The 24,725-nt window shown below is 48.4% G+C and overlaps 3 protein-coding genes and 1 non-coding gene across 5 annotated transcripts in view; 1 reads left to right on the top strand and 3 right to left on the bottom strand.

The window, feature by feature from the left end:
• Window positions 1-413: 413 nt before the first annotated feature.
• Window positions 414-5,494, bottom strand: PHB2 (prohibitin 2). Its single transcript, XM_064591630.1, has 9 exons — window positions 5,088-5,494; window positions 4,839-4,923; window positions 4,466-4,545; window positions 3,171-3,355; window positions 2,605-2,734; window positions 2,397-2,500; window positions 1,903-1,980; window positions 1,456-1,532; window positions 414-970 (listed from the first exon to the last, which is right to left on the bottom strand). The coding sequence occupies exons 1-9, from the start codon at window positions 5,212-5,214 to the stop codon at window positions 961-963; spliced, it is 876 nt and encodes a 291-aa protein (XP_064447700.1). The 5' UTR covers window positions 5,215-5,494; the 3' UTR covers window positions 414-960.
• Window positions 2,065-2,326, bottom strand: LOC123845171 (small nucleolar RNA U89). Its single transcript, XR_006791003.1, has one exon. It is a non-coding gene; the product is annotated as a small nucleolar RNA U89 (small nucleolar RNA).
• On the top strand, window positions 5,484-11,497 carry EMG1 (EMG1 N1-specific pseudouridine methyltransferase). Of its 2 annotated transcripts, XM_045873931.2 has the most exons (6): window positions 5,492-5,770; window positions 9,886-9,987; window positions 10,099-10,240; window positions 10,618-10,676; window positions 10,761-10,910; window positions 11,220-11,497. In XM_045873931.2, the coding sequence occupies exons 1-6, from the start codon at window positions 5,603-5,605 to the stop codon at window positions 11,331-11,333; spliced, it is 735 nt and encodes a 244-aa protein (XP_045729887.1). In that variant the 5' UTR covers window positions 5,492-5,602; the 3' UTR covers window positions 11,334-11,497. The 2 variants fall into 2 exon arrangements, with proteins under 2 accessions (XP_064447702.1, XP_045729887.1); XM_064591632.1 differs by lacking the exon at window positions 9,886-9,987 and having other exon boundaries at window positions 5,484-5,770.
• A 231-nt stretch (window positions 11,498-11,728) lies between these two features.
• Window positions 11,729-24,725, bottom strand: part of LPCAT3 (lysophosphatidylcholine acyltransferase 3) — a 46,609-nt gene continuing 33,612 nt past the window's right edge. The window contains exons 2-13 of the mRNA XM_045873929.1: window positions 18,116-18,223; window positions 17,485-17,591; window positions 16,815-16,908; window positions 16,625-16,662; window positions 15,789-15,967; window positions 14,906-15,014; window positions 14,064-14,150; window positions 13,797-13,963; window positions 12,877-13,024; window positions 12,640-12,798; window positions 12,391-12,519; window positions 11,729-12,140 (exon numbers count right to left, since the gene is read on the bottom strand). Coding sequence (XP_045729885.1) covers window positions 12,403-12,519; window positions 12,640-12,798; window positions 12,877-13,024; window positions 13,797-13,963; window positions 14,064-14,150; window positions 14,906-15,014; window positions 15,789-15,967; window positions 16,625-16,662; window positions 16,815-16,908; window positions 17,485-17,591; window positions 18,116-18,223 — 1,313 coding nt within the window. The 3' untranslated portion in view covers window positions 11,729-12,140; window positions 12,391-12,402. The remainder of the gene's footprint in view (window positions 12,141-12,390; window positions 12,520-12,639; window positions 12,799-12,876; window positions 13,025-13,796; window positions 13,964-14,063; window positions 14,151-14,905; window positions 15,015-15,788; window positions 15,968-16,624; window positions 16,663-16,814; window positions 16,909-17,484; window positions 17,592-18,115; window positions 18,224-24,725) is intronic.

Here is a 24,725-nt window from a genome sequence, read left to right as displayed (position 1 = left end):
CCACAGCTACATGGAGCCTTGTTACCAAGGAAGCAGCTCGTGGTGGGGACATCAGATTTTTTTGGTCTAGCTCAGCAAAGCCACAGCTGCTCCAGCCTTAAAAAAGGAAATGTTGGTGAATAAACACTGGTGATGTGGTAGAAATGGAGGGTGGAGTGAAAAGTGCAGCTGGGCCGCAGTATCCGAGGACCTGTTGCTCCCAGCTTGGGTCGTTTTGGATTTGACTCAACTGGGCTTCCACGGTGAGCAGCCGGGCCGCAGCCGGCGCGGGTCCGCAACTCCTCCTCAACAGCCCTGGTCAGAATCTTTGCGCCCCCTGCTGGCAGATACGAGGAAAGGCCCAGGAGTGCGGGACCTGAACCTGCGCATGCGTGCCTCCCCTCACCCGGCTCAAACACGTGACGCATAAAGACTTGAGTTTAAGTAATAAAAATTTATTGAGAATTCCTGGGATGGTGGTTGTCGCCTCCCGACCTGGAGGGAGGAACCAACACTGTAGGCAATCACTCCAAAATCACACTGTCCCAACACCTCTGGCCGACACAGGGAGGAGCAAAATCATTCCCCAGAAAACTTGTCAGGCTTTGTTCATCCAAGAAGGGTTGGGAGGACAGATGCGAGAGGGACCATCACATGATACTGGGGGTGGGATGGGGGTGCGCTGGACCCTAAGCTGGCTCCTCAAAAACCAGGGGAGGAACAGATCCACTTCTTCTCTGGGAGTGGAGTTCCCGGTCACCAGGCTCATTTCTTACCCTTGATGAGGCTGTCACTGTGGAAATGGGACAGATGGCACTATTAGAGAACATAAATGCGAGAGGCAGAAGAACTCAGGCCACTCCCTCCTCCCTGAGTGAGGGGGCGTGTGTCATGAGGTGAGAATGGAGAGGCGGTGGGGAAAGAGGCAGGTACTGGGAGATGAACTGCAAGACCCCAGAGAAACAAGGACGCGTCACCAACTTACCTGCCTCTGTGGATACCGGGTCACCGGATGAAGGGGAAGCACAGAAAGAGAAGAGAAATGCACAGGTCATTTGACAACGTCAGGCCCCACCTGCTCTAAACCTGCCTTCGCTCCCAAGAGAAAAAGACAAATGGTTGGAAGCCAGGAATCTCGCTCTGAGAAGAGGCTGGTTCCCTTGGCCACGACCATTTCTCGTCTGTCCTTTCTAGCATCCTTCCATGCCCTCGAGCAGCCATTTTAAGGCTTCCGAGTACGAGTACAGAGTATCATCTTTCACTGCTTCTCAGTTAGGACCAAACCTCACAGCTCGAGTGCTTTTTTACACGAATAATCCTATTTGATCCCACAAAACCAATCTTAGGAGAGTCAAGTTAGGGGCTGTCAACCACCCACGATTCTAACTTTGGTTCAGACAAACGATGTCTTTCAAGCAACCAGACTCAAGTCCCATGCTCTCTGTGACACCCCACTGTGTAGGTCGTGTGTCTTACCGGGTGAAACTTTCATCCTGTAGGTTCAGGACGAGGTTGTCAGCAGTGAGATAGATACGGTTCTGTGATGTGGCAATCTATAGGGCCAGAAATAAAAAACAGATGCTAGTATTCACATCTGGACCCTGACCTTGCAATTCTGTAACCACTGATGGAATACGCTGGGTTAGGAACAGGCCTCTGGCAATGAGCGAAGGCATGGTTTCTGCACTCAGACAAAGGCCCAGAGCAGCGAGCAACTGTAATGTATTAGCACCGTGACAGAGGCATGAAAAGGTCAGGGAGCCCACAGAAATCATGTTTGATGGAGGAAGCATGTTGGAGGAGACAGTTTGAGTAGAAACCACAACAAACAAGATTCTAATCCCCTTGCTTCAACATGTTTTCACTTAAAACAATTCCAGACTCATGGCCGCCTTGCGGGGAATGCTGGGCTCCCAGACTCACCGTCTTGGAGATGTTCTGGGCTGCCCGGATCTTGCGCAGTTTGATATAGCCAGGGTTCTTGCTCAGGGCTTCTCCAAGGTGAGCAGGTTGGGGTTAAGGGTTCACCCAAGGTCCGGTCGCAACCCCTGGCCCCATCCTTACCACTGCAGCCCTTCTCTGGGCTGTCAGATCCAAGGTTGTGCTCAGACAGCTCGTGCCCAGTCCCACTTTGGCCCCCCACTGTGGGCCCCCCTGCAGGCAGCTGCCAGGAACTGGAAGCAGCAGAACTGGAGGCAAGGCCAGTGATGCTATGGATCTGCCTTACAGTGAGGAGCCAGGCCTCGGGCACCCCACGAAGATTTCAGATCCCATTCAAAACCTCCACCCCCAGGGAGCCAAGGACCAGAGAGCACGGAGTCACATTCGCCTTAGTGTCATCAGCCAGCCCAGGTGGGAGAAGGGGGAAGCAAAGTGCTCCAGGGGCTGGGCAGAGACCTCTCCTAGCAGAAGGATATCATTTTGGCGGCCTCAGCCTCACCCTCAGCCTGCACAATCTTCTGCCGCTGTTCCTGCTTTGCTTTTTCCACCAAAAACTGGGCCCGCTGGGCCTCCTGCTGAGCTGTGGTGGGAGAGAGTCAGGGGGTCACAGATGTGAGATGTCAGAGACCCCATTCCGCCTCCTGCATTCTCAGAAACCCTGGCCCTAGTCCTCTTGTAACTCACCCACTTGTTTGGCTTCCACAGCAGCTGTGTATTCTCGGCTAAAGCTGAGCTCTGTGATGGCCACATCATCCAGAATGAGGCTGAAGTCCTTGGCTCTTTCTGTCAACTCCCGCCGGATCAACAAGGATACCTTGACAGGGAGGGTCAGGGAGAGGCAGATTGAAGGTACTGGAGAACTGGAAGGGAGGGGTATTGCTGGGATCGTCTGAATACCAGATCACCAGAAAATGGCAGAAAACAACCCTTCCTTGGTTCTGCAGCTAGAATATCTGAGCTGGAAAGGACTTAGTCCAATCTTCCCAGCAGGTCACAGTGACTCCTCATCTCCCGCTCTCCCCAGCACAATATGTACCTCTAGACCTTGCTAGTGTTTTCTCCCATGCTTCCTACTCAGAGCTCTTGAGCACCGGTCTCCACCCACTTCCCACACTGGCCATTAGTACAGCTTTGAGGTGAAAAGGGATCTAGGGTCATGATCCTTTTCTAATAAGCTGCCCTTCCTAATACCCACTGCTCCAGGCCTAGGAGGGAAGGTGGGAAGCCATGTAGAGGGTGACAGGTCAGACCTGGGCCCGCTGGGTGATCAGCTGTGAGGCATTGAACTTGGCCACCACACTCTTCAGCACCTCGTTGACAATGGACGGCAGCACTCGCTCCTCGTAGTCTAGCCCTAGACGCTGATACATGCTGGGAAGCTCCATGGCATTGGGTCGAGACAGCACTCGCAGGGAGATGTTCACCATCTGCAGGTCTGAGAGTGAGGTCAGCAGTGGCTGGACAAGGCCCCAGGGGCCTCATTTGGCCTTTTAGCCAAGCACCTTTCCCCAAGCATTTTCTCCTCCTCTGCTCTCTACACCTGGTGCAGTGCTGTGCAGGGTGACAGGCCAAATGTGGCCTCTGCCGCTGTAAGGTCTTGTCGACCCGCCAGCTCTCCACCAGTAGAGCTGACCTCTCGTTTTGCTTCTGTACTGTGTTCAACCTCTACTGCAGGCTCTCTCATGCTGCATCATAATCACCTGCCTTCTTTTTTTTTTTTTTTTAGATTTTATTTATTTATTTGAGAGAGAGAATGAGAGAGAGAGAGAGCACACATGAGAGGTGGGAGGGTCAGAGGGAGAAGCAGACTCCCTGCTGAGCAGGGAGCCCGATGCGGGACTCGATCCCGGGACTCCAGGATCATGACCTGAGCCGAAGGCAGTTACTTAACCAACTGAGCCACCCAGGCACCCCATCACCTGCCTTCTTTACTAGACTGTATGGACTTGAGCACAAGGATCGCGTTTTATGAATCCTTTATTACCAGGGCCTAGGATTCAGGGGATGTTAAGCCACTTGCACTAAATACAGTACAAGACGGTACATTACACGTGAGCTACCTGAACTAGTGTGTACATGCCTCTGTGTGTGTGTGTGTGTGAAAGGGAAAGAAGTCTGGGGAATCTCAAAGACCGCTTCTATGTATGGTTTGGCAAGGAACAGGTGCTCCAGTGAAAAGTGGGGCCAAGTTTCCCCAGGAGAGGGGACACTAGTGGATAGAAGTAGTCAAGCAGTTAAAAGAAAACAAGGCTTTACAATAAGGCTTTGATCTAGTTAGTGAATAAGACAAAGGACAAACAGTACTCTCGCTGAATTTACATTAGCGGGGAGGGACTGTTTAGATAGATACGGGTGAACACACAGAATGTCCAGAATATACTGCTTTAACCTCAGAAGCAGATACTTTTACTATAGCTCTTCTGCAGATTTGGAAACCAAGGCCCAAGAGATGTGACGCTATCCTCTTCCCCTAGGATCTCCTGCCAGGCTCCTTTGCTTACTTTATGTAGCCACCTGCCAGGGACTACCAAGTGCCCAGACCTACCTTTGGAGCCTGTGGGGGAGGAAATTTTTCGGGGTCTGGCCCGAATGTCATAGATGATGGGGTACTGGAACCAGGGGATCCTGCAGGGGAGGGAACATGGACAGGTATTAGGAGACTGCAGTTTCACTAGTTTCGCCTGGTTTTTCCTCCCCACGTGTTTCTTGGCCTGCTCCATCTCTCAACGACCACGGACAAAGAGAAATTCTCTTCTCCCTCTGGAGAACAGTTTATGTGCTGCAGGAGTTTGGGGCAGCACCCAATGTCCAGGAGAAGTAAAGGGCAGCGCTGAGTCCTTTGAAGTCCTACTGCAGCCACTGGTGGGTTGGCTTTCAAGGGTGAAGGGTCAGGGTCAGTCCACTCTGCCCGCCATTACCTGAAGTGAAGGCCTTCGGCCAGTATGGTGTCCTGCTGCACGCCACCGATCCGATTAAAGAAAATGGCTCTGTGCCCGCCTTCCACTGTGGGGAGAGGGGTGGGGATCAGGCCAAAACGCTGCTGAGAGTATGTACTAGCCTCTGGTGGGGCGGGGAGAGGGGGTGGGTGTGCGCGGGGCCCCGGCGGGACCGGGCAGGGGATCTGGGGGGGATGGGAGGAGTCCGGAGAGCGGGCAGAGGTTGCTCACCGGTGAACACGGATTCGCGGACGCCGTACGCCACGGCGCCGGCCCCCAGCAGCAGCTTCAGCGCCGTGCCCATGCCCCGGGGCCCGGAGGGCAGCCGTCCCGCTAAGTCCTTCAAGTTCTGGGCCATGTCCGATCCTGAGGCCGGCGGCACCAGAGGTCAGAAGCGGGTGCCCGCCCACCTCAATCCCACTCCAGTTCGGAGATCGCACCCTTCACACGAGGGTCCGGGGCCCGCGGTGCTCGCGGAAGAAAGGGCACCGGAAGTGCGCTCCCTTCTAAACCCTCCCCGGCGCCCACAGCGGACGCGAACTTCGCGCACAGGAATTACGCATTCGGAAGTTCCCGCCCCTTTCTGGAACTCGCCCTTCCAGAGAGGATTCATTAGCGTGAGACTGCTAGCCATTGCCATTTCCAAGTGCCCACTTTCAAAATGGCAGCCGGAAAGAAGCTTGAGATTAGGGGTAGGGCGAGGTTTAATTTAAGGACCTTAGCGCAATTTCCGGTCCAGTGGCAAGATGGCTGCGCCCAGTGGCGGATTCCAACCTCGTGAACGACGCGGTGGGGAGCAGGGAGAGGACTGGGATGCTGTGGCTCCCAAGCGGCCCCGACTCGGGGCGGGGAACAAGATCGGAGGGCGAAGGCTCATTGTGGTGCTGGAAGGGGCCAGTCTGGAGACAGTCAAGGTAGTTTGGGACGAGGAAGTGGAGAAATAGTAGATTGATAGGATGGGACCCCCAGGGGTGAGGGTGAGAGGCTCAAAGTGGTTGGGGAGGCAGAGAGAGGTGAAACATCCTTTTGGAGGAAGAGTGGCCTAGGTGATTGTCTCTTGGTTTAACATCCTGGCTTGGCATCAGTCGTTTTCTTCTGTCCTTCTTGAATCCTATTGCAGCTGTCCGGTTGTGGCTGCCAATTGATTTACTAGGATTCTGTGATAGTCATCTAAGGGCGAGAGGAGGGGAGGGGAGATTTGTCCATCGGTCATCCCATATCCTAAGGTAAGTTCTTGAGCAAAGGAGAAAGGTAGTTACTGCAGCTCAGTTTGCCCAAGCCTTTTGTCAGGACTTTTGTGTTTTATTTCGTTAACATGTCTCTGTTGTCACCCTCCTTTATATTACTATCCACTTCGAAACACTGGATCAGATTATCCTTTAATATTTTTAAATCCTTTTTTTTTTTTTTAACCGTCATTCGGCTGTTTTCCTGAATAAATCCAGCAATTCCCTATTTTAAAACTGCAGTGTTCTCATTCTCTTTCTTGGTTCTCTTACCCTTTAGGCCTAAACTGACTGTCCAGTGAGTAGGCCCAGAAGAAATAGCCCTGGTTTATAAGTCATACTTGGTTGGGTTTTTTTTTTTCTCCATACTTGGGTTTTAATCTTGGTTTTTATACTTATTTTAGAGTGTGTGATTTTGATTGAGAAAACAAGTCCTCAGTTTGTAAAGTGGGGGTTAATACTTTGAAAGTGCTTTGAAAGTATTATTTTGATAGTAATGTATGCTGTGACTCTTTTCCATCTTTACTTCCTCAACCAGTTACTATACTAAGCTTGCAGTCTAGAAAGCCCCCCCTTTTTCATTTTTCTTAGGTAATTGATATTTCTAACTTAACTATAGGATCTGATATTCATCCCTCACTTAATTGCTTGCTCTGTTTCCAGCCTATTAATTCTGAATGTCATGTAACCACTTTGTGTCTTCATGTGCTCCATGGGGATGATAGTACTTACCTTACTGGGTTAGGGGGATAAAAGGAGGTAGTATCAGTAAAGACTTTAGAATAATGTCTGTCATTTGGAATTACTACTATTGTTATTGATTCTAGGTTCTTTATTAAGAAGTTGAAAAGGGGGCACCAATTGGTTAAGCATCTGACTCTTGATTTTGGCTTAGATCATGATCTCAGGGTCGTGAAATTGAGCCCCGCGTCTGGCTCTACGCTGAGCATGGAGCCTGCTTAAGATATTCTCTCTCCCTCTGTCCCAGCCCCTCGTGCGCCTCACTCATACAGTCTATTAAAAAAAAGAAGTTGAAAAGGTCATGGTCAAATTAAAATTCTTAGAGCATGCTGGAAGAGTTTAGGTCAAATTGTCATTAATGGTGCTCCAGGGGTGACTGAATTCATAGCTAGCTGAAATCTGTACTGTTTTCTTTTCCCTGCCTTGTGCTGGTATTGTTCTGATAGCCTCACTGAGCCTGCTCTCGCCCATTTATTCCTTATACTCCAGACTCATTGGCCTTTCGTTAAGCTCTTTGGAAGCACTAAGTTCTCTGATATCCTAAGGCCATTACACATAATGTTTCCTAATGGAAGCTCCCTTTACTCAGCTCTTTGCTTCATTAATTCCTACTTAATGTTCATTTACTTAAAAATTACTGAGTTTTATTATTGCTGCTCAATCTTCAGTTATCAGTTTAAGTATTATTTCCTTATAGAAGTGACTCCCTTCCTGGTATAAATCAGGACTTCCTGTTATAATCCTTTAATGAACCAGATGGTTCACTTTTCTTTCATAATGTTCATCAAAATTTGGTTGTGGCTTCATGTGGTTGTTTACCATTTGTCTCTTCCACTAGAAGGCTCCTCCATGAGGGTAGGCAATAAGGTTTTAAAAATTCTTAATATCTCCAATACCTGTTACAGAAAATGCATACAGTATTCATTCTCTGATTATTCTAGTTAGTGGTTTTCAAGCTTATTAACCACAAACCACAATAAAAAAAATTACATTGTGAGCAAGTACACACGGGCAACTATAAAATACCAAAAGTTTCATAAACCATTACCTACCATGACTATATGTAAAGTACTCTGTTTTCATCTCTATTTCATTAAAAGAACAAAACTCCTAGTTATAACTAATGGGTAGAAACTAGATTGTTCTATTCAAGAAGTTCTTTTTCTTCGATATCCAAGAGTGTCCCATGGAGGTGTTTCTTGGTCCTTTGTTCTTTTCCTGTGCTTACTCTGACATTTTTGTCATTTCAGTTAGTTTCAAAATCTACATGCTTCTTTCCCCTAATTTTGTGGAGTTATCTATCTCAAGTTGCCAGACATACAAATGTTCTTTTGATACATAGAAACATAGCGTTTCAAATCTGGTATTTATATTTAATGGCATGTTTTTAAGACTTTTTACTGATCGTTTTAATGCTCCTTATGACTCCAAATTGCAATTTTTTTTTTAGCTGCTATAGATCTATCAGGCCAGATTTTTAGTATCACACTTCTAGCTGGTGACTTTTCTAGTATACAGAGTTGCCAGGATAATATCCCTTGCTCAGTCATGCCCCTGTTATTCCAGGATTATTTCTGGCTTTGTGCTTAATTACTTGAGGAACCTACAGTTTACAAAGCAGTTTCATATACAAACACTGTTCAATATACCTTTTTTTTAAAAAAGATTTATTTATTTATTTATTTCAGAGAGAGAGAGAATGAGAGAGAGCACATGAGAGGGGGGAGGGGCAGAGGGAGAAGCAGACTCCCCGCCGAGCAGGGAGCCCGATGCGGGACTCGATCCTGGGACTCCAGGATCATGACCTGAGCCGAAGGCAGTCACTTAACCAACTGAGCCACCCAGGCGCCCCCCCCCCTTTTTTTTTTTAAAGATTTTATTTATTTATTTGACAGAGAGAGACACAGCGAGAGAGGGAACACAAGCAGGGGGAGTGGGAGAGGGAGAAGCAGGCTCCCCGCAGAGCAGGGAGCCCGATGCGGGACTTGATCCCAGGACCCTGGGATCATGACCTGAGCCGAAGGCAGTCGCTCAACCAACTGAGCCACCCAGGCGCCCTTTTTTTTTTTTTTTTTTTTAAAGAGAGAGTGCGCATGCACCCATTGGGAGGGGAGGAGAGAAAGAGGGAGATTATGACTTGAGCCAAAATCAAGAGTTGGATGCTTGACTGAGCCACTCAGGTGCCTCTCAATATACATCTTCTTTATCCATTCATCTATCAAGGGACACTTGTAAATCTTGGCTATTGTAAATACAACGCTGTAATAAACATACAGGGCTGCATAGATCTTTTCAAATTAGTATTTTTGTTTTCTTTGGGTAAATATGGGTAGTAGAAGTACTGGATTGTATGGTATTTATATTTTTAATTTTTTGAGGAACCTCCATACTGTTTTCCACAGTGGCTGCACCAGTTTACATTCCCACCAACAGTGCACTAGGGTTCCCTTTTCTCCACATCCTCACCAACATTTAGTTCTTATCTTTGATACTACCCATTCTGGCTGGTGAGGTGGTATCTCATTGTGGTTTTGATTTGCATTTCCCTGATGAGTGATGTTGAGCATCTTTTTATGTGTCTGTTGGCCATCTGTAGGTCTTCCTTGGAAAAATGTCTGTAGGTCCTCTGCCTATTTTTTAACCATTGTTTGGTTTTTTGGTGCTGAGTTATGTAAGCTCTTTATATATTTTGGATACCCCTTATCAGACAGATCATTTGCAAATACCTTTTCCCATTCACAAGGTTGCCTTTTTGTTTTGTTGGTTTCCTTTGTCGGGCAGAAGTTTAGATCATGTGGTATCACAGGCTGTGTCCTTTCGTTTTCCCTCTAAGATCAGTTATGGTGGGAGGGGCGAAAGGGTCAGTGGCCACAGAGTAGCCTCTGAAGAGCTTGATGGGTCCCATCCCCAGGGTTTCTGATTCAGAAGATCTGGAGCAGACCTGAGAATCTGACTGTCTAACAAGTTTCCAGATGATGATTAAGATGATGCTGATTTGGGGACCACACTAGTCTAGGTAAAGGAAGGTTATCTTGCTCTCTGTCATGTTCCCTGTTCTTTAGGTAGGGAAGACATATGAGCTACTCAACTGTGACAAGCACAAGTCTGTGTTGTTGAAGAATGGACGGGACCCTGGGGAAGTGAGACCAGACATAGCTCACCAGGTAACTCCAGGGACAGAGCTTGCAACCCCCTGAGCCTTTGGGCAGAAGATCAGGCAGCTGCATGCTGCTTCTCTTCAGTCTGAACCGTGCCTTGGTTTCTACCTCCCTCAGAGTTTACTGATGCTGATGGACAGTCCCCTGAACCGAGCTGGCTTGCTACAGGTTTATATCCACACACAGAAGAATGTGCTGATTGAAGTAAACCCCCAGACTCGAATTCCCAGAACCTTTGACCGCTTTTGTGGCCTCATGGGTGAGATCTTTAGGACTTAAAGTTCAGAATGAACTCGGCAGTAGTGAAGAAGGGAGGAAGAGGACATGGGATAAATGAAATGTGAACTTTTTAAGTGGGGGGAGTGGGGAACATGTTTGATACCAGAAAAAGGGCTCTTCATTATCTTCCCAGGTGCGTGGGTAAGACCCGCATAGGTTCCTGGCTGAGTGAAAAAGGGAGAGGGAACTCCCTGTCATCCAGCTAGTCAGCTGCTCGTTCGGAACATTTTAGCACCGCAGTGTGGATTTAAAGGACACATGGAGCCCACCTTAACTGTGGGTTTTTCTGGTTAGATTTCTGGGCAGAAGAAATGGGGTCACCACCAAGCTCTGAACTTTCTTTCCCCTCCCCCCCAGTTCAGCTTTTACACAAACTCAGTGTTCGAGCAGCTGATGGCCCCCAAAAGCTCTTGAAGGTGATGTATTGGCACCCACTGGTTGGAGGTAGGGTTCTGAGATTGTTTCTGGGGCTGATTCCCCCCACCGCGTTCTTTCTTTAGGTAATTAAGAATCCAGTGTCAGATCACTTCCCGGTTGGATGTATGAAGATTGGCACATCTTTTTCCATCCCATTCGTCAGCGATGTACGAGAGTTGGTGCCCAGCAGTGACCCTATTGTTTTTGTGGTGGGGGCCTTTGCCCATGGCCAGGTAAGGTCTGGGCTCAACTCCTGGGTTCTCTGTAGAGCCGAGGCTTAGAATTCTAAGAATACCTGGCATTTTTTGATGACCTTGGGCAATAGCAGGTGAGAACAAAGCTGCAAGACCACATCCTGCCCCAGGCTGCATATTTTGAGGCCCGCTGGCATGTATTTGTGACAGGGGAAAAGTCAGGACCTTCTTATCCTTTGTACAAATGTGATATTAAATAGCTCTGTGAAATACTAGCTCAGCTGTGTTGTTCCGGCTTCACCTGTTAGAGAGTGACAGCCAGCTGACAGAACTGCTTCTCTCGTTTAGGTCAGTGTGGGGTACACAGAGAAGACGGTGTCCATCAGCAACTACCCCCTCTCTGCAGCCCTCACCTGTGCAAAACTCACCACAGCCTTTGAAGAAGTCTGGGGGGTCATCTGACAGCAGCACCTCGTTCTGGGACAGAGACCGTGGCCATCCCTCGACCCCGCTGTCAGCTCACTGCTCGGAGGGGACCTTCTTGCACCAAGACTGCGGGGGCTTGGGGAAGCAAGGCTGTACGTTTGCTATTTGTTTATCCTATAAATACTGTTCTTGCAAACCTGGTGGTTCTTTGAGGATTTCTAAACTGAGCAGTTATCTAGTGGTGTAAGCTGGTTGCCGTCCTCAGACTTCAGGAAAAGAGGTGAGGTTCCGGTGTTTGCAATCTGGGTCGGAGCTTTGCAGGAAGGCTTGGACGCCAAGCTTCCGGGCGGGGCAGGGAGTGAGCCCTGCTTGTTTCCACTATGGCGAGCCCGGAGAACTGTCTGTAAGAAAGCAGTCGGGAAGGCTAGCAGTGAAAAACTGAACAAAGAGAAGTGATTTTATCTGGTACAGTTCCAAGGTAGAAAAAAGTGGAGCAGGTGGGGCCTGGTACCCTCCCCTCCCCCCCATGGGGGGGGTTGGTGGTAGCGGCACATATACAATCATAGTAAATTGGCAGAAGAAAAGCACAACAGATTCCTGGCTAGAGGGGGAGAGATAAGGCAACGTGCATGGGGGAGCCCAGAGGGGAGACATGGGCCCTCTACTCCTCCCACGAGAGTTTCCCCTTTGGCCCCAGATGAACACTTGGCTGGCAGCAGAGGCACGGCTAGGAGTACCGTGTCTTCCCCACTCCCTGGCTTCTACGTTCTCTGTGCTCTGAGGCGAAGGAGTGCTGTGGAAAGGGATACAAGTCGTTTCTGCACCAGCCCTGCTCTAGGCCACCTGCAAGAGAAGAGACTTGATTGGCAGGCCGGTCAGAGTCCCTCCTTCTAGTCCCTGGTCTGTAGCCCTTCCAGCTTCTTCCTGGCAAACCCGAGTTCGGGTAAGTCCGTGCCCCACACTGGGGTTTCCTAGAAGCCAGGCTACCTTGAGATTCACTCCAGATGTCCCATACTGCCTGCCTCCCATCTCCAATCTTGTGCTCTATTCTGTCACTTGGTAGTTCAGCTTAGCTACAGGGATATTTACTTACCAGGGAAATAGATTATCCCATTTTCTTTAACTTTTCTTTCCTTGGCACCATTGCTTTGTGAACATAAGGCAATATGAAGAGTAGGCTCAAGAAGAAGACGTGGCCAAGAAAATAGATGGATTTATACACCTGTGGGGGAGATAAAGGCCAATGAGGTAGACACAAGGCAGGGACTATCCCTTACCGCCAGAGGTTTCAGCGACCCCTCCCCCCCACCCCCGCAATCCTTGCCCAAAGGCCCTCGCTTACCTTAAACCATTTGTCCCATGTGAAGAGACAGAAGGCAGTCATTGAGTAACCCATGAAGAGCCAGTGGATGGTCTGCTGCATCAAATAGTAGAAGGGTTGTAGGACAGTAATGGAAGCCAGGTTGCTCAGGGTTGGGCTCTCCTGAATTAGGCTGGCAGCCTGGGGAGCGAGGGGAGAGGTCATCAGTGTCTTGCCCCTTCTCATAGTCCCCGTTCACCCACCACCCTTCAGGCCTACCTGTTTCTCCACAATAACAATGAGGAATTCCATCTGGAAGCAGATCAGGTATCCTGAGTGTAGTCCGTGCCAGAGGGCCAGGAAGAACAGTGAGAGTCCCTGGGATAGTTCTTTATTTCCAAGGAACTTGAGTCGTTTGAAGAAGTAACTAGAGAAAAGGGTGGGTGGGGATGAGCCTCAGACCAGTCTGCGCACCACCACCACCTGGCCTCTGGCTTCCCGGCGCCCCGAGGCGTGCAGTGGTGGTGGCTGGCTCCCGCTTGGGGCCACCCGGGTAAGGGAGGCAGTGCCATCGAATTAGCTTTACAGATGAAAGAAGGTGAAGTTATAGCTCAGTTCAGAGACAGAAGACAGGCCTCAAGCTTAGCTGGGTGAGCGTGGGCAAGCCACTCTGTCAACAGCTGCCTCGGGCAGGGGTGAGGAGGACAGAACAGCTCCCGTGCCGCCCAAACTCGTGCACGGGGAACATAAAACCAGCGGGTGGCAGAACTGGGATTAAAACTCAAGGCACTTCTTAGGGCACCTGGGTGGCTCAGTCGGTTGAGCGTCTGACTTCCGATTTCAGCTCAGGTCATGATCTCCAGGCCGTGAGATCAAGCCCTGCATGGGGCTCTGCGCTGGGCACAGAGCCTGTGTAAGATTCTCTCTCTCTTTCTGCCCCTCCCCATCCCCCCTTGCTCTCTCCCTCTCTAAAAAACGAACAAAACTCAAGGCACTTCTGGGTCTTGCTTGTGTCTTGCAAATATGACAGGAATGGGTTTTGGGGGGATGGGAGCGGGGACAAAACTAAGTGTGGGTGGGTGTGAGGATGACTGGAGGTTCTACCCAAAGTGGGGAAAGACAGACAGTAGGTCTGTGCCCTCAAGTCTGGGAAAGCAGCGGAAGGAGCTAGGGCCCAGACGTCCACTCCAGCGGCTTACCGGGCCACCCAGGCATTGGTGTTGATGTTGAATGAGGCGATGGTGCCACTGAAGCGGGGGGTTGTTTCAAAGAGCCACACCTTCATGTTGGCACAGGCATCCCACTTGGCCTTTCCACGTTCATCGAACGCGTTGAAGCCTAGCCCCGTCAGAATGCACACTCCTTCCTGAGGGAAGGAGCCACTCCGTGAGCCTTCCGGCTATGCTCCTCCCCACCACGCCCCACAGCTTGTTGCGCAAGGCCCCAGGTTCATCTTTTCTACTTACGGTGACCAGCCAGCAGGTGACATATTTGTACAGCACGAACTTGCCCCAGAGCAGCATGTACACGCAGCGGAACCAGAAAGGGTGGTTCTTGAGAGAAGAGAGGAGAGAGAATGGCCACACGTTAGGGATACTACCTGGGCAAGGCAAATTTCCCTTAACGCTCTTCCTTTCCAAACGCGTGGCTGACCACTGCGCGTCCACCTGGCGGCCTGCTGGCTTAGCCCTTCGAATAGGCTAAGAGGAGTACGCAGGGAACCCAGCGAACAGCCAGTCACCTTTTTCTTTGGAGAGTCCCAGAAACAGCCTTGTCCCTAACTCCTCTACAGCCCCGAGCATTCGGGACACCAAGTACCAAGGGACGTTGAGATATCCACGGTCAATGTTAATTTAAGAGGCAAACCTACCCAGAGCGCGTAGGGAACTGCTGCAAGCCTTTCAGCTGGGCAGGAGCACAAGCCAGCACTTCCCCCTCCCTTGGGTTTTGAATTCCCTAGAAGCCCCCAATCTATCAAGAGAAGAAAACAGGCTGGAGAGGACCGGAAGCTACGAGGCTCCAAGGAGTCCCTGGCTGCGATAAACCAAGCTAGGAGCTGCTCCCACGGGAGGTAAGGGGTGCTAAACGTGCACCTGGCACAGCCCTGTGCCCGCGAAGGTCGTTCAGTGCTGGCTGATGAACATGTCCCGGCCCGGCTGGCATGGACACCAACTCGCCCAGATCTAGAGCAAAACCAACATGCATTTGTCGATGGTATGACCCACTTCTTGGCTATCTACAGGGATCCTGGCCTGTCCGTTTCTAGCTCTGATGCAGCCAGGCTGCTGCAGCATTAGTCACCACTCACTTCATAGTCTTCAGTGAGGAGATAGTCTTCTGTGATGTGGGGGCTAAGCAGAGTGTAGCCCACTAGGTAGACAAGGCCCAGACTCAGGCGCCTGAGAGCAGGTATGGTGCTGGAAAGGAACAAGCAGGGTCACAACGGGCAGAGGCTTTTCCCTTCACCCGCTGACCTTAAATTATGGAGAGCAGTGTTTCAGAGTGTGCGGGGCGAGGAGCTCTCGGTGCAAAGCCGATATTCGGCAGCTCTACGTGGCTGGCTTTGAGGAGTGGTGAGCGCAGCACCCCACGAGTCCCGGGGAAGGGCAGGGCGGTGGGGGGGGCGGCAGCGTGCGCGAGCCTGTGGCGCGTCCCCTCGGGGGTGCTATGGATCGCGCGGCCTCGCCGGCACTCTCCGGACACGCTGGGGCTGAAAGGCTAGTGCGGAGGGCAGGAGGATGACCGAGTCTCAATCTGCTCTTTCCTACCCTGGCTGAATCGACGCTCAAACACAGGCCAGGCAACTTCTCAGGAAAGGGATTTTTTTCCGGTAATTTTTTTCAATTTTCTACTGTGATATATATATATATATATTTAACAGTCTTCTTCCTTTTTTTTTTTTTTTGTAAAGGCAGGGACGTGACTGTTCAGGCAAAATCCTGTGGCATAAAAGTGAGTTTTTATGTTTGCACTACGGGGTCAGAATGGGTCTAAGCTGAAAAGGGCCCACTAGCCGCCAGCAGCAGGTCCGGTGCCCATTATGACAGTCTGATGCCTGCCGTGGCACAGGCCTGTGAGCCAGGGCCACGCTGCAGAACGCGGCCGGGGCTGGCCTTCAGGAAGTCACTTAGAAGTGGCTTTGTACTGGGTGAGACACTTATGCAGAGGTCTTGACCAAGAGGGGCATTTACCTGTTTGGTATCTTCCCTGGTATGTCAGTCAGCTGTCCCTGCACCAGCTTCATGTAGTGGTTCATTGAGAACTGGGGCCCTACCAAGAAGGCCCCATAGAAGTAGGAGAAACCAGCAACTTCCAGCAGGGAAGGGACACCCTGTATGGCGTATTTCTGTTGCTCAGAGGACAAGGAATTCTATGCCGAGAAGAGAATGAATGGTTCAGGATAGCCTTGCATCTCCCCCCAAGAGCCAGTTTGTGTGTTCCCCACCCTTGTGCCCCACGGAACCAGGCTTGTTCAGATAGCCGTCTCTTAACCATGAGAGACGATGGACTCTGAAAAACAAACTGAGGGTTCTAGAGAGGAGGGGTTTGGGGGGATGTGTTAGCCTGGTGATGGGTATTAAAGAGGGCACGTTCTGCATGGAGCACTGGGTGTTATGCACAAACAATGAATCATGGAACACTACATCTAAAACGAATGATGTAATGTATGATGATTAACATAACATAAAAAAAAAAAAAGATAGCCGTCTCTTTGAGGGCACGATATGGAGAAAAGGAGTTGCTTCACATGGAAATGAGGATGTGCGGGGGTAACTTAGCAACAGTGGGCTGCTGTTTTTCCAAATGCCAGGCTGGCAGTGATCTCTGGACTTTGGGCACGAGCTGGATCCGGGGAAATTAGATTTGTTGATCCTTGCTCAGTGCTCTCTGAAACAGAACTCACATAGGCTGGGCTTGGGCGAGAGGCTCTGCCCTGGCATCTGGGTGCAGTCTTTTGGTAGCAACAGCCTTTCTCCTTCCCTCTGGTTACATTCCTTAACCTCTCTGCAGAGGAATGGGTACTTACCTGATCCTTCCCTCCGTCAAAGTAGTCAACAGCCAAACCTGAGCAGAGAGAGGAGGCATGGGTAGAACAGAGGGAGGGCACTGAGGATGTGGCCTGTGGACTGAGCGTAGCCAGGAGCGGACCAGGGGGAACATGGTTGGACGGGGAGGAGCCTAGGTGTAAAAGGGGAAGGCAGTGAGCCAGCACTCACCAATCAGCTTCAAGGTCAGGACACAATGCGGCATTGTCCACTTGATATCGTAGGTGCCAGTGGCTGTGTAATAATAACCGGCAAGAAGGTAGACCTGGGGGGTGGGGAGAGAATTTATTCTACCACCTGCTAGGATTTCTTTATTTTCTCCCTGCTCTGAAATCCACCGTATTCTTTCATTTTTCCTTTCTCCTGGTCTCCTCCTTAAAGGCTTTAAGTTCCTATAAGTGGAAGAAACTGAATTCGTAGAGAGGAAGAGACTTGGTCAAGGCTTCTCGGCAGAATGAGGGCTAAACGGGGAATTCAGAGCTTAGAGTTGGTAGCTCATTCCAAGCTGACTTCCTGTCTTGCCTTTAAGCGACACCCCTCATGGCCAGCTAACTGGGCTAATCAAAGAACCCGAGTGGCCCAGGCCTCTGCAAAAGGGGTTAGCCGCCACCTCTCCCTGGAGGCAGGTAAAATATCACCACTGCCATCTGCAGATGAGACACCTGGTGCCCGTGAAAAGTGACCTACCCGAAGTTGGGCTGCGGAAGTGATGCTGGGAGAAAGGACTAGAAACTGTATCTCTTAGTTCCCTTTTGCTGTGCCACAGTCCCTGACATCCCCCCACCCCTGAAGTGCTGTTGGCTGTGGTCTGAGCTGCCTGCCGAGGGAGCAGCACGGTTACCATCTGGAAGCAGTAGGTAGTGAGGACAGCAGTGATGGTGCGGCCCATGAGTCGGAGGATGAGGAACTGAAGCACAATGCATAGCAGGGAGTGGTAGACCTGATGTCCTGCAGGCAGAGGGGAGAGCACAGTTTAGCTTGTGGTTGTTGGGGGTTTTTTGGTTTTTGTTTTTTGCATTTCCACCCTTCCTGAAACTTCTCAACACAAGGAGAATTAAATTTAAAGAAGAAACTTTGGTGCGAGGATTTTTTCTTTGAAAAGAGACTCATGTTTCAGAGAGAGGGAAGGAAATGAATTGTATAAGTATAAGGGACTGTCGCGGAGTTACGGCATTTCTGAATGTCTGAGCTAAAGGGATGCTCCTAACGAAGGCTGCTTGCATCTGTCATCCGCTGACAGCCCCAGCAGAGAAAATGATGGGGTCAGGCCGAGGTAACAGCTCTAAAAATATTATCTGGGAGAGGAATGTATATAAGAGGAAAATTAAGCTCTGTTCCTGCGCATACAAACCCTCTTTTCGCAAGCAGAGCACTGTACTTCCCTAGCCATCAGATTCTCTCCAGAAATTCTGTTCAAGTCTGCTCCTTCCCAGGCTCCCTCCAATCGCGGCGCCACTGCTGAGTTCACTCACCAAAGTTAAAATAAGCGATTGAGAGGCCTGTAAAGGTGTGGAAGAGATGGATGAGGTAGCTGTCCTTGAAGAAAAGGTAACGCCGAAAAAACACAGCCAAGGGGTAACCTAGAGGGGAGAAAAATCAGTAAGAGGGTTACCCATGCCGGATGCCCTCCTGGTTTTGTCTTGGAAGTTTAGCTGGCATGAAATGCAGCCCAGAGTGGAAAATCTGTATATTATGTGGACGTCGGCAAAGAAGATAACAGCATCCCCAAGAATCAGAAGTCTCTTTGCAAATACAAATTTAAAACTGAAGAAAGGAGTTTTATATGGAGTCAATATAAAACTGGGTCCTCAGACTAGGTGTCCCTTATAGCCTATTAAATATTGCTAGGAATTTTCTCTTGCGTTTTTCCAAATGATTCAAGGAATTAAGAGCGCCCAACTATGCCCGGGGACATTCTTTTACACCTTTATGATCTGATGTCATCACCTGTCCTGTTAGCAGAGTAAGATCAGCTTATGAAGAGGACAAACGTAAATTCATGCCCGGCTGTAAAGTCGGATTCCTGCCTGCATATACAGTTGCATACTCCTCACATACTGAGGTCTGGGCATCAACTGTGTTATGAATCCATGTGAATATCCTGGAAAAATGTCATCTAAAGCTGTGATTCCCAGCACGGTCCCAGGGCCATGACTGAACTACAAGGGGTATCTTAGGCTGGGCCATAAACGGGCAAAAGGCGGCTTGCTGAATTAAAAAGCGTCAGTAACATTTGATATTCCTCAACTACAATGAGCACGTTCTGAGGTTTTACTACACGTTCACAGTCAGTGTTAGCAAGCAGTCTGGCTCATGTGCTCGGCAACGCTCCTACAACAGTTGTGTGTGTGCAAAGAATTGGAATCCCCGCGTCTTTCTGGAAGGACACTTCACCTATCCTACCACTGCGTAATTAGTGTTGAGTTGCTCATGGTTTACAGTTGCTGCAATTCTTGCCGTCAAATTATAGATTGCAGCTTGTTTTTCATGGGCAATATGGTGGTGAGCTTGGTTAACTCTGCAATGCTCAGAAAAGTGTTACACAGAGAAAATGCTCAATTATTTATCAAGTGAATAACAAGATGGATAACTGTGTTATATATTGGCCTATGTCCTGCTAGTCTGTTTTCCCATACTTTTTTTCTTTTAACTTACCAACACAGCCTGGGTACTTACATATCCTGTTTTTTTTTTTTTTTTCCATGTAAGAGTGTATCAACTATTTGATCTCCTTGGTGCCAGGATCTGCTGATGTTCTTGGATTGCTGTTCTCATCGTGGGCTAGGCTCTTTATCAAATTTACAGCTTCCTGCAAGTAGTTAATTTTACAGATACCCTGTGCATCACTGGCTCATTCATTCGACACGTTTGTTAAACGCCTACTATATGCTAGGTACTCTATTTATAGAGCATTTGATGAGGGAGGAGGTGGCATGTAACAGTTTCTTTTCTCGCTAGCTGAGATGACGGGATATAGATTACTAGCTCAAGGGACAGGGAGACATCTATGACCCTTTCACAGTCAGATGAATGAGCAAAGAAATAGGATTGAGTCTCATTACATATCACATGGGCAGAAATTTGGCAGGGACAGAGCACCAGGTTAGCAGCAAGTTTTGCTAAGAACCAGAGCCAGGTACTAGAAAGCATATAGAATAAGGTCTGATTGCCTTAAATCTTTTGCTTTTTATTTTATTTTAGAGATTTTATTTCTTTATTTGAGAGAGAGCGTGCACGCAAAGGGGGAGGGGCAGAGGGAGAAGCAAACTCTGCTGAGCAGGGAACCCGATGACATGGGGCTCCATCCCAGGACTCTGAGATCATGACCTGAGCCGAAGGCAGACACTTGACCGACTGAGCCACTCAGGCGCCCTGCTTTTTAATATTTTAGGAACAGGGGCATAAATGAATAGAAGCAATAAATAGGGCAGATCTCAGGATGCCTGGGTGGCTCAGTCGGTTAAGCGTCTGCCTTCGGCTCAGGTCATGGTCCCAGGGTCCTGGGATCGAGTCCCGCTTCGGGCTCCTTGCTCAGTGGGGAACCTGCTTCTCCCTCTGCCTGCAGCTCCCCCTGTTTGTGCTCTCTCTCTCCCTGACAAATAAATAAAATCTTAAAAAAAAAAAATAAATAGGGTAGATCTTAAATATCTAAAGTACTGATAAATAAGTTCTAGATAGCCAAGAGTTTACCTTTAGGCATGAAGACCTTTAACCACTTGGAAGCCCTAAAACCATTTCAAATGCTTGCAATTAAAAAACAAAACAAACAAACAAACAAAAAACAACATATATTACCCTGCTTCCTTAAGTTGAATATAATTTAATATTTTCTTGGTGATCTGGGCCATAATTACTCTAGAGTACCGTCATGACCTATTGAGGTGTGTAAAACTGTTTGCTCTCAACCTCGTAGGCCCTCCACTGTCCTGCATTCTGAGTTCTTGTATCCATTTCTTAGAGCTTTTATGCCCCTTTCCTCGCTACTTGGATCAGGAGTCACTTCTTGAGCTTTTTCTGTGTGCCTGCCAAGGATAGTTCCTTTCCCTATTTCTAATTTACTGCGGGCCTTAGAAACCATAACTATGTTTTAAAGGTGTAGAAAAAAAGATGTAAGAGCAAGAGTCTTGGGTGCTATCCTTACAGATGCAGTGCATAGGCCTAGTGACATCTGTCCTGGTCACTCATGCCCTTTTCTCCTGTTTTCAGGTGTATGTGGGGGGTGTGGTGGGGGCTGCTGAGTTCCACGCAGGTTAAGTGAAGTATTAGTGCACACTAGTAAACACAGAAGAAGATGGAGCAGTTGGTAGAAAAATAACAACGCAGCAGGCCAGGTTACCAAAAACACTGAGATCATCACAGAAAACAGCAAAGCCCAGAATGAAGCCGCAGAGAGGAAGAAGGAACTGTGGGGGGCGAGTTGCTGGGACAACCCAGAGCTGATTTTGAGTGTGTAAACATCAAATCTTGCTCTTGGCTGCCACTCAGCTCTGCGGGCTTCGGAGCCTGGCTGCCCTGCAGGTATGGGCTGTTTTGGGGAGGGTGTTGTCCTACAAGCTGTTTCTGAGTCTTAAGGCTTTTTCGTGGGAGCCAATGCTTAATATAATGGCTGTAGTCACCTGAAGAATCTTTAAAAGCCAACAGAAGCACCTCCTGTCACTCACCCACCGGAGAGTCTGATTCGGTAGGTCTGAGGGATGGTGATGTGCAGCCAGGGTTAAGAAACAATGCTTTACTAAAAATCCTAAGGCAAGGCAGCGGTCCGTACTAGGTCCTGAGAATAAAATTCTGAGCTTTTTCACTGGGGGTTATGGTCTTCCTTTAATAGCACCAAACAAGCAGAGGTTTGTTTTATAAACACTTTTTTTTTTAAGATTTTGTCAGAGAGAGTGAGCAAGCGAGAGCACAAGCAGGGGGAGAGGCAGAGGGAGAGGGAGAAGCAGACTCCCTGCTGAGCAGGGAGCCCGATGCAGGACTTGATCCCAGGACCCTGGGATCATGACCTGAGCCGAAGGCAGATGCTTAACTCACTGAGCCACCCAGGTGTCCCGTTTTATAAACAAATTATAGCTTCATGCAACTAGTTAATTTTCTAGATATCCTGTGGATCACTGGCTCATTCATTCCTTTGATGAATGTGATTCAACGCCCACTGATTCCAGGTACCCTGTTTATGAAACATAAGAACTTGCTTGGCTATATTGTAACCGTTTCTTCTTTTTTGATTATTTTTTTAAAGGGTGGGGGGTCTTCAGAAATTTATTAGCAGATACAGGATGAGATCTAACATAAACACTAAACCTGAGGATCCCCTACTAGAATGGGGACGTTCCAACAGCAAAAACTAGGGCATTCAAAACACTGTGAACCTCAAAGCACACTGAATTGGGTCCTCCTGAGAGGTTCAGGGAGTCACGAAGTATCCAGCTACATTCTCCAGTCAGTCACTGCATGTTTACTGGGGTCCAAGTGCCAGCTGAGTCAGAAACCAGGATCTGTCACAACCTAGATCGCTCATGGAACTCCTTATTTTCTGTATAATAATTGTGAAATTACTTATCAATCCCACAGGTTCTGAAGTTTCATTTGAAGAAACAGAAATGAGCTAGCTGTTTACATTACAGTCTGATAGATTTCTTTGACCTTTCAACCCGTATAGCTATTTCTGGACTCTGGAGGACTAGGATATGACCCCGTTTGATCAGGCAGTGGTTCATATGACCCCGGTGAAAAGAAAAGACAGCATTTTTGCCAAGTGTGCGGGAGAAAATAGGATTAGACAGAACTGCTATGTGTTGGCTTAGTCTGATAATAATACCAGTTTTGTCAAAAAAGACAACTACCTCAAACATCATGCGAAGTGTTGACATAACATCCATAGCACACCGCAGGGGTGTTCAAACATTTTGGTCTTGGGACCACTTTAGACTCTTAAAACTAACTGAGGACGACCTCGAACGACATTTGTCAGTGTGGATACTATCTATCAATATCTCTTGTGTTAGAAAACAAAACTAAGAAAAATGTAAAGTATTTCATTGCCAATTCATTCAAAAACAGTAAACTGATGACATAATATATAAATAACATGCTTTTAATGAAAACAACTCTTATTTTCCAAAATAAACAAATAAAGCCATTTAATGAGAAGAATGGCACTGTTTTACATTTTTACAAATCTCTGGCCTTTGTCTGGCTCAATAGAAGATAGCTGGGTTCTCAAATCTGCTTCTGCATTTAGTCTGTTAATACGTTGTTTTGGTTAAAACATATGAAGAAAATCTGGCTTCACAGATATACAGTTGGAAAGAGAATCTTAATAGCCTTTTCACATCATTTTGAATACTATTCTTTGATACTATACCCAAACTGGACAAGTAAGTAGTTTCTTAAAGGTTAAGTTGCGGGGCACCTGGGTGGCTCAGTTGGTTAAGCGACTGCCTTCGGCTCAGGTCATGATCCTGGAGTCCCAGGATCGAGTCCCGCATCGGACTCCCTGCTCAGCAGGGAGTCTGCTTCTCCCTCTGACCCTCCCCCTTCTCATGCTCTCTCTCTCTCTCTCTCAAATAAATAAATAAAATCTTTAAAAAAAAAAGTTTAAGTTGCAATATGGGTTCTGCAACCATATCAGTGAACTTTCCATGTGTTATGTTAAAATCCACTGGCCTATCATGTGCTTTGTTTTTTTTAAAGATTTTTTTAAATTTATTTATTTGAGAGAGAGAGAATGAGAGAGAACACATGAGAGGGGATAGGGTCAGAGGGCAAAGCAGACTCCCTGCCGAGCAGGGAGCCCGATGCGGTACTCGATCCCGGGACTCCAGGATCATGACCCGAGCCGAAGGCAGTCGCTTAACCAACTGAGCCACCCAGGCGCCCCTATCATGTGCTTTGAATGAATCTTTTACCCAGGCGTGATTTTTGTTAACACCATGCATTGGTCATTTGGAAAATACTCGTTCACTAAGTTAGGCAGATCTTCCAAATATTGACCTATGTCAGAATACGATACCAAAAAAATCCTATTTCTTAATATCACCACTGATTTCCAGCAGCAAAGTGTTTATATATTGGGAAGTTGTCAAGCTCCTGGTGACGGATACAACTTTTCCCAAACTCAAATTTTCACTTGAAAGCCTGAATTTTAGTACTGACAACAAATACTGTCAGTTGTTTTCCTTGAAGTGACAGACTCACTTTGTATATTTTCAAGGAACTATCTGCCAAATGCCCAAGTCTCAACAACCACGGTTGGCCTGTCAGTCATTCTTTCAAGTAAAAATGGTGTTCAACGAAAAAAAGAAGCTGTTCATTCACCATGCAGCTCAAGCACAGCACAAGAGCTTTGCCTCCAGACAGCCTCTGCCCTTCAGGATGTAGGAGGAGTGCTTTGTGCAGACTTCTTGATTCTTCAGAGTATTAAAAAGATGTGGGACACCTGGGTGGCTCAGTCGTTAAGCGTCCACCTTCCGCTCAGGTCATGATCTCAGGGTCCTGGGATCGAGCCCTACATCAGGCTCCCTGCTTGGCGGGGAGCCTGCTTCTCCCTCTCCCTCTACTGTCCCCCCTACTTGTGCTCTCTCTGTCAAATAAATAAATAAAATCTTTACAAAAAAAAAAAAGGACGTGTACTCAAGGGTTGAGATTTAATAAAATTCATGTTTATGCTTCACCAAGGACCTTCTCTTTTTTTTTTTGAAGATTTATTTATTTGAGAGAGAGAGAGTGCATGAGCAGGGGGAGCAGCAGAGGGAGAGGGAGAAGCAGACTCCCCACTGAGCAGGGAGCCTGACGTGGGGCTCGATCCCAGGACCCTGAGATCATGACCTGAGCCAAAGGCAGACGCTTAACAGACTGAGCCTCCCAGAGGCCCCCATCAAGGACATTCTTAAGTGAACCTGGCCCTCTTTGGGGGGAGGGGGGCTGAGAGTGCACAGCACTGAAGAACACAAGGACTGCGAGTGCAGCCTGGTATCCCTGCCCTGACTCACGCTAGGGCACCAGCAGTCACCCACACTGCTTTTGTACCATCAGAGCAAAGGTCAATGCAGCAAACCTAGAGGTTCATGGACTACAATTGGGGAA

Source organism: Mirounga angustirostris, unplaced genomic scaffold (assembly GCF_029215605.1).
Source record: "Mirounga angustirostris isolate CCGP_5_RB_7025 unplaced genomic scaffold, mMirAng1.0.hap1 SCAF_5, whole genome shotgun sequence".
NCBI lineage: Eukaryota > Metazoa > Chordata > Mammalia > Carnivora > Phocidae > Mirounga > Mirounga angustirostris.
Note: the sequence above shows the minus strand (reverse complement) of the source record. Positions and strands in the feature narration are given on the sequence as shown.

Excerpts from the sequence above, each read along its gene's own strand:
- PHB2 (XM_064591630.1), bottom strand. The coding sequence starts at position 5,214 with ATGGCCCAGAACTTGAAGGACTTAGCGGGACGGCTGCCCTCCGGGCCC. Across the intron at positions 4,924-5,087 it reads CCGCGAATCCGTGTTCACCG|TGGAAGGCGGGCACAGAGCC; the intron begins GTGAGCAACCTC and ends CTCTCCCCACAG. Across the intron at positions 3,356-4,465 it reads CTCCCCCACAGGCTCCAAAG|ACCTGCAGATGGTGAACATC; the intron begins GTAGGTCTGGGC and ends CCTCACTCTCAG.
- EMG1 (XM_045873931.2), top strand. The coding sequence starts at position 5,603 with ATGGCTGCGCCCAGTGGCGGATTCCAACCTCGTGAACGACGCGGTGGG. Across the intron at positions 10,677-10,760 it reads GCCCCCAAAAGCTCTTGAAG|GTAATTAAGAATCCAGTGTC; the intron begins GTGATGTATTGG and ends TTCTTTCTTTAG. Across the intron at positions 10,911-11,219 it reads GGGCCTTTGCCCATGGCCAG|GTCAGTGTGGGGTACACAGA; the intron begins GTAAGGTCTGGG and ends TCTCTCGTTTAG.